The sequence below is a fragment of the Lupinus angustifolius genome, chromosome LG13, assembly GCF_001865875.1.
Source record: "Lupinus angustifolius cultivar Tanjil chromosome LG13, LupAngTanjil_v1.0, whole genome shotgun sequence".
Lineage (NCBI taxonomy): Eukaryota > Viridiplantae > Streptophyta > Magnoliopsida > Fabales > Fabaceae > Lupinus > Lupinus angustifolius.
Window position 1 is genome coordinate 2,532,820 of NC_032021.1, and position 8,333 is coordinate 2,541,152.

The window sequence follows — 8,333 nt, forward strand, 5'->3', positions numbered from 1 at the left end:
ACGGTACAACAAAAGTGTCTTTCAAATCCAAATAGAAACCAATACATAATAACAACCTAAAATGCCCTATAGCTTCCACTTATATCGACTTTCCATCGCCAACGTAGATGTATCTTTCAACATAATTAGACTTTCGGTAGCTCAGGCAACCCTGCATTGAAACACTTATGTTAGAAGTTGAATCGGAGTCTAACCACCACTGTTTCCAGGTACTGAAGTTAAATTGACCTCTGAACAAACCAAAGTAAGAAATGTACATTTCTTAGCACGCCAGGCGTGATACTTTACACATTTCTTCTTTTGCTGTTCAGTTGCTTTGAAAAAGTGACAGACATCAGTCTCCTTCTGCTTCTTTTGCAGTGGACCCTTAGCAGCTTCATTCTTAGGCTCTGAAGTGATTTTCCTTTTGCCCTTGTCCTTAGAGGTAGTAACATAATTGACACTTTCAGTCCTTTCTCGCTTCAGTCTTTCCTCTTCTTGCACACAAAATGAGATGAGCTCATTTAGAGTCCATTCTCCCTTTGACAATTATAAGAAATCTTAAATTGACTGAATTGTGTAGGAAGGGAAAGCAAGACCAAATGTATGAGTAAGTCTTCCGACATCTCAAGCTTAAGGGCCTTAAGTTTTGAAGCAATGTTGGACATTCCCATAATGTATTCCCTTATGTTTCCCTTGCCTTGATACCTCATGGAAATCAAGTTATGTAACAGAGTACTAGTTTCAGCTTTATCGCTCTTTGCAAAGCGTTTTTCAATCTCAGCAAAGAAAGCTTAGGCACTATTTATCTCATCCGAGATAGTACCCCTAAAGACCTCTGGAATACCGCACTTAATGATTATTAGATTCATGCGATTAGAGCGATCCCACTTCTCATAATCCTTCCTCCCTTCAGAGGCAATGGATTCCGTAGGAGAAGGGGGTAGCTCTACCCTTAATGTATAGCCTAGATCCATGCAACCAAGAACAATTTCCATGCTCTCTTTCCAGTCCTTAAAATTTTCTCAATTAAGGACCGAAACCGAATTCAAATTTGCAGATATAGAAGCAATTGATGTAGCTGAATTAGACAAAAGACAAAATATTAAAATATGCTTACAATTTAAAATTATCAATGTGCTTAAACAATGGTATGTTCAAATCAAGATACCTAGTGCACCATTAATATCAAGTCTTTGGACAGTGATATTAACTACAAGTGGTTCTCTTGTTGTAATGATCAAACACTTATAATAAGGCATGCCAATTGACGAATCCCCCTTTGGATTGATTCATCAGTCACATGTATAAAAAATTTAGAATTATAACATGTTTATCATCATAGGTGTGTATGATCTTCGGCCAAATATTAACTTTCCTTTGGGCCAACTAATACTCACATGAATAATCATACACACTTACATCTAATGTTCACTTCAATTGGCTCACTTGAAATAACAAACAACCTTAATGGACAACCAAATAACAATTAAAAACCAATGCACAAAGATACCAAAGCCCCATAAACTTTATCTACTCTCGCTTGAGCGCAATAGAAGCCAATGCTTCTGTTTGGCTCTCGCTTGAGCGAGACATTCTCGCTTGAGCGAGCCTTATGTCGCTCGTACACTCGCTTGGGCGAGGATCTTCTCGCTTAAGCGCAATAGAAGCCAATGCTTCTGTTTAAATCTCGCTTGGGCGAGACACTCTCTCTTAAGCGAGAGCACTGCGACAGAACACGAACATTGCAATTTCTGCATCGCTGTTCTTCGAAAAATTACCCAAAAATTCAAGAAAACAGCAGAAAAAACAATATTCATTCATTTCGAATCTATCTATATTCATATGAAAAAGCATGAATGTCTATCCTAATCGATCCATGGCATAAATGAAAACACCAAAACCCTAAATCAATTCAGATTTTGGGGAAGAAAAGTAAGAACCTTAATTTCACTCATGAATCAAATTGGGGTGGCTCTGATACCACTTGTTGGAGAATTTCTACCTGTAATCCATAGATTGAATGCGGAAATCCTTATGATCATGGCTTCGTTCCGATAACCTAATGTTTATGCCCATACAAAACCCATATGGAACGACCATGACCCAGACTGAAGAAACCCCAATTGATTTCATGGTGAATATGAAGAACATACCTTGATTAGCCATTTGAAATGAGGGTGTGATGATCTTCCAGAAGTTAGAGCGTCTTATGGTTTTCATTTTCTTCTCTAGAGGGGAATGCGAATGCCTTAGGGAGTGTTCTTGAACCCAATGCTTGATGGAATTCCTTATGGTGTGTTATCCTTATGGTGATATTCATCTCTATGGATGACTCTCCACACCTCACCTTTTATTCTCATCATCCTTTGAAGCAAAACCTATTGTTCTACAAATGGGGACCATAACGCATAAAAGTAACCCCATAGCGGTTACTACTTGCAATAATTTTGATTCAGTCCCTTCATCAAATTAGAAATTGCCTGAAGGTATCTACACTTATATTATTTCATGACACATATGCCATTAACCACCAAATTAAATTACTGAAGATCATTTTATATTTTTGGCTAATTAAATAATAGCCATAACACAATTATTGAATTATATTTGTGACCCACATATTATCAGAAATTCTAACATTTTAGACTTCATCATAACATTGTTGCCGAATAGAACTTTGAACTCACCTCTCACATGTAAGTGATCTATAATTATAATTAATGTGTGAAAATGGTGTTGAAAGAGGTTGAGAAAATCGTAAAAGAAAATTGTAACCATTAGACTGCATAAGAAGTAATGATTAAAACAATTGTATAAAATTTGGATGAAATATTTATGAATTGATTAAGGTAAAGATTTATACACAATCAATATATCATCTATTATTTATTATTATTTTTTATTTTGAATAGTCAATAATAATTAAATATAAATAATAGATGATATATATTATATATAAAACTCATATATTTTCTATATAAATATTTTTATAAAAGTGAGATATTATCATCATCAATAAATATGGACACATGTAATTGTCACTCACAAACAGATTTTAGTTAAGCAAAGAAAAAATCTAGCCGACAAATTTTGTAAATTAATTTTTTACACGAAATAATTATCATTTTCAATATAAAAAAAAATTCACTAAAAAACATTACTTTAATGGTGTAAAACCTCAATAAATTATTAGACAGGCTAAAATATAATATCAAATATTCAATTATTGAAAGTAACAACTAACAAGTATTATAATGACATTCACATGCCCAAAATGTAATTTGTTTTTTACTTAAAATGGTACGTGTACAAAAAAATAAAAAAGTAATTTGAAAACAAAATGACCAACCCGAATCCGTTACTGTTTTCGCCCAAAACAGCGAAAGATATCTTCCTCTTCGGCCGCGGCACCAAATATATTCCATTTCTGTTCCCTCTCTCTCTTCTTCCTCCCTCTCTCTCTCTTCTTCCCTTTCTCTCTCTCCATCACAGTTCTACCCTTCAAATTCACTTCATCTTCGTTTTTAATCGCCGACCCTAATAGTTCTACTCAATTGAGATTCATTTCTTCGTTCTACACTTTTTCTATTCACTTTCCCATTTCATTATCTACGATTCAATTTACGTGTTAGGGTTTCTGACTCTCCCTCGATTCATTCTCGAAATATCGGTTTTTTTAGCTGGGGCTAACAGATTCCTATCGGATTCTAAATATCGTCCAAAAAAGGAGGTAACTTGGTTAGCGTTTTTCATTATAATAACCATGTTTCTGGAAAAATCCCCATTTCAATTTCGTTTATACTTACTTCTTCTTAGTATATAAATTCGTCTTTTTTATTTTACCCATTTGATTTTGTATTAACGGGTGATTTTTTATTTCCACTTTTAATGGAAAGGTCAACGGAATTGTTTTGTGGGTGAGTTGTGGGCTGAGCCTGCAACGATTGCTATAAACTGGAGTTATCACAATGCTAGGTGTGAATCGTTGTGGGTTTAGCATCTCTAGCCGTTTTCCCCATCTTGCTGAATGGCACCCATTAGAATATAGCATCGTTGATTAGGGCTTGAAGCCCTTTTCCTTCCTTTGAAAATCAGGTAAAATCTTCCTTTTCATTATATTATTGAATTTTAAGATCTGGGGTTTTATTGTTATTGGTGGGGTTATGACAAAATGTTTTCTTTTTGTTTTCAGATTTTCAAATTTTTAGTCTGAGTGATATATCAACCACCCTTTAGGTCCTTTCTCCAGATGTTCAATAAGACAAGTTCTTTTGCCAAAGCGATGGGCTGTTGTAATTGCTTCGGGTTCATCAGGAGACGGAGACGCCAAAGGCCTAACCCCACCATCAACAACAATAATAAGAATCTCTCCCAGGAGCTGTTGTTGGATGATGACATTGACGACGATGATCATTCGTATAATGACAGTGCTACCAACGCCAGTAGTGGGGATGAGAGTGAGTTGCAAGCTCGTCCCAAACGATCAGAGGATATTTTGAATTTGAGAGTAGAGAATGACACGATGTGTAGGCAGTATCCTGTTAAGGAGACTCGGAAACTTTTTCGCACAGAGGTAACTGTTTTGTGGGCTTAAGCAATATTTGCTGTAATGGTGATTTGATGTCTAGCAGAAAATCACGACTTGGTGGGATAGTGTTATTTGAAAATTGCTACCATTATGTTTTACTACCTTATAGCGTCGTTTGTTTGAGGCCGAATTTTGATGTGTCTGGGTCATTGCTTTCTTCTCAGTTATTGTGTAGTTATCCATTTATTTGCCTGTAACCATAAATTACCAAATATTGTATCTTATGTTGAATCGTATATATTAGTTTATTTGTGTTTTTTTTTTCAATTAATGGGGTTAACGTGTTCCTTCTCGCTGATTGTTTATCTGTATTCAGGAAACTTCTCTATTGTATGCATATCTTTACTGGCAAAACTTCATTCAAAATTTTATTGCCCTTTCAGGATGAAAACGGGAACAAGATGTTAAATGAGTATGTTCGTGAGTGTAAGATTGGTTCCGGCAGCTACGGGAAAGTGGTAAGCGTAGTATTCATTCTACAATCTTGTCTCTCTTAACAAAAACAGCTTTCCTGACCCTCTTTTCTTAAATGCATCACAGGCCCTCTATCGAAGCTCAGTCGATGGAAACCATTATGCAATAAAGGTATGGACACATTTTCCTGTGATTAAGTTAGATAGCGGCACTATAGCAAATCATATGGACATAGTTTTTGTTACCAGGTTGAGGGTTGCAATGAGTAATGAGTAATTTGTGTTCTGATAGCTCTCAAGATAAATGTGCATTCGGACATTTATTGAGCTGGAAATATTTTGAATTGCAGGCCTTTCATAAGTCTCATTTACTGAAGCTTCGAGTTGCACCCTCAGAAACTGCCATGACTGATGTCCTACGCGAGGTATATTTCTTTTGTTTATCTTTGGCTTTTTCATGATTAGATGGAAGTGTGATTTAAATTTGAATATGTCAAATTTGTTTAATACATCATTTATTCCCTAGTGCCTGCCACTTTATGTGCACTCTTTTTGAATATTTATGTTATTCTGTTTATGCAGTAACATCCTTTTAGGCTGCACTTAGAAAGTAGAAACATTTTTTTCTTTTGCCAAATTAGTCTGTTTGGTTCTCTATTTTTTTAAATAAAATATAAAATATAAATGTTTTCAAGATTTTACATCTTATTTTGATTCTCAGTTTGTGGATTTATGATATAATACATTTCCCAGCTTGATTATTTTAGCTGTTATTTTGCCACCCCTGCAGCAAGTTTAAAAACATGAATAAATTCATTTCAGGTGCTCATTATGAAAATGGTGGAACATCCTAACATAGTCAATCTCATTGAGGTGATTGATGACCCAGAGTCGGATCGCTTCTACATGGGTACTGATGACTAGTTCTTGATTTTTTTGTTTAATGGTTAACTGCTGCTTCTGAAATTTCTAATTTGTATCTGAGCCTTAGCCCACCAAATAACATTATTTTTGAAGTTCTATTTGTGACTACTGATTTTTTCTCATACAGTACTTGAATATGTGGAGGACAAATGGGTTTGCCTGGGTACGGGTCCTGCTTGTGGCTTGGGTGAAGAGACTGCTAGGAGATACTTGCGTGATATAGTTTCTGGATTGTCATATCTCCATTCTCATGTAATACTTCTAAACCAATCTTTTTGTGCCAAATGTTGACTCAGACCCCCCTCAATTTTTTTTGCATATTGATGGAAGTATAACATAATAGTATGCTGTTGAGTTCCACATTGAGTGAAAAAATTAGCTCAATTTAGTATTTAAGCCTTGAGGCTCTCCCACTCAATGTACTCTTTTGGGCTGGGTTCTCATCATGGGAATCCTAATAATTGGTGCTTTAATTGAAATTGGTCATGGAAAGGGCTACCTATAAGCTGAGTGAAGGTAAATTACTAAATACAAAATACTGATAAGTAAGTGAAGCTGCCAAGTGGGAAATGGCTACCATCTGGTTAGTGTTAATAGAGCGAAGCTGCCATGGATGTCAGCTCTTAAAGGAGCTGTAATGTCATGTGTCCCACATTGAGGTGAGTAAAAAAGTAAGCTCGATGTGGTATTTAAGCCATGAGGCTCTTACACCCAATCGACTAGTCTTTTAGGTTGGGCTCTCCTAATGGACTTTACCACATCAACCGTACTTTTTGTGTCAATGTGGGATTCGTAAGTCATAACATATGCATCCTAAACTAACAGCAAAAACTTGTAAATTTAAATCAGTCATACCTTAGATTTGTAGATGCTCAGACTTGACCATGTTACTATGATGACTTTTTGTTATTTTTATTTGAAAAACAGCGCATAGTACATGGGGATATTAAACCTGATAATCTGCTGATTACTCGTCACGGTACAGTGAAGATAGGGGATTTCAGTGTCAGCCAGGCTTTTGAGGTAATATAATTCCTAAGCCTAATTCTTAAATTGTAAATTTGTTTACTTGAAAGATATGAAGGGTGATGAGTTTAATGTAACACTGGACAGACTTTTCTTTATGAAAAAATGAAATATCATTGTACACAAGTGAAAATTGGAATATGCTCTCTTGATAGATATGAAAACATATTAATGTACTGTCATTATTAAAGTGGACGACTTAATTAATAGGTTTTCTCTTGCCAATTTCACTTCATTGTGCTATATATCTGTCAAAATGCTACTATGGTTATACTCTGATGATTGCCCCAATGATTCAGTGGGAGAGGGAGGCTCCTCAAAGGCCACTTTAGCCACCCAAACATTGTTTGCTTGCAATAGGAGCTACTCCTTCTCTCTTTTAATCTTTGCTGATTCATCCGATTCTGACTATACTCAGCAATTTTCACCTTGTCTTTTCCTTTTAGAAAGGATATTAGGACAGAATGTAGCTTACTCGAGGGAAAGTGTCTTAACCTCAGATTTCCCCCCTGAATGTGTAATATATCATAGTGGCCTAATTAATGTTTTCGACAGGCCTGCATGCACACTTCTTGATAGAGATGGTGCCATTATATGTTTATTAGGATATTCCTAGATGCTTATTTGGAGCCTGTTACTGGTTTAATTTGCAGGATGATAATGATGAGCTTCGACGATCACCTGGCACTCCCGTTTTCACCGCACCAGAATGTATTCTAGGTACCGATTTATCTTTAAGCTCGCAATGCTGACTGGAGTGCATTTTCTCAGTGTTGTTTTGTATCTTGTTGTTTTAGGTCTTACCTATCATGGTAAAGCTGCAGACACATGGGCAGTAGGAATTACTTTATACTGTATGATATTGGGTGAATACCCTTTTCTTGGAGACACACTTCAAGATACATATGACAGGGTAATAAGATACACAACTTTTTCTCTCTGATATTATACCTAGCCTTCATATTACTTGTTTTCTGCTTATAAAGCATTATGTATTCTTCCTGATGCAGATAGTCAATAATCCTATAGTACTCCCAAATGATATGAACCCACAATTAAAGAACTTAATAGAAGGACTACTTTTCAAAGGTAAATGACAGTCAACATTTTTGTCTTATCCTACTTTGTTTATTCATTCTTTGCTAATTGCATTTAACATTTATGGTTCTCAACTGTAATTGTGCAGATCCAAGACTAAGGATGACATTGAGTGATGTTGCGGAGCATAGCTGGGTTATTGGAGATGATGGGCCAATTCCTGGGTACCTGTGTTGGTGCCAAAGGAAGTGCTCGGAAAGGGAAGACGCTGAATAGAGCAATATGCTTGCTTGACCTATATTGACTGATTTTTCATGTTGGAATTTGTTTAATATATAGTGGAAAAGCCCAGATATTACTCC

The 8,333-nt window shown here is 35.8% G+C and overlaps 1 protein-coding gene across 1 annotated transcript; it reads left to right on the plus strand.

Annotated features, from left to right (window-relative positions):
- Positions 3,406–8,327, plus strand: LOC109325452 (serine/threonine-protein kinase GRIK2-like). The gene is made up of 13 exons (XM_019557835.1): positions 3,406–3,712; positions 3,879–4,077; positions 4,175–4,555; positions 4,954–5,028; positions 5,111–5,155; positions 5,334–5,408; positions 5,806–5,893; positions 6,035–6,159; positions 6,835–6,930; positions 7,587–7,653; positions 7,731–7,846; positions 7,944–8,022; positions 8,120–8,327. The coding sequence occupies exons 3-13, from the start codon at positions 4,232–4,234 to the stop codon at positions 8,245–8,247; spliced, it is 1,218 nt and encodes a 405-aa protein (XP_019413380.1). The 5' UTR covers positions 3,406–3,712; positions 3,879–4,077; positions 4,175–4,231; the 3' UTR covers positions 8,248–8,327.

Excerpts from the sequence above, each read along its gene's own strand:
- LOC109325452 (XM_019557835.1), top strand. The coding sequence starts at position 4,232 with ATGTTCAATAAGACAAGTTCTTTTGCCAAAGCGATGGGCTGTTGTAAT. Across the intron at positions 7,654-7,730 it reads CGCACCAGAATGTATTCTAG|GTCTTACCTATCATGGTAAA; the intron begins GTACCGATTTAT and ends TTGTTGTTTTAG. Across the intron at positions 7,847-7,943 it reads TTCAAGATACATATGACAGG|ATAGTCAATAATCCTATAGT; the intron begins GTAATAAGATAC and ends TTCCTGATGCAG.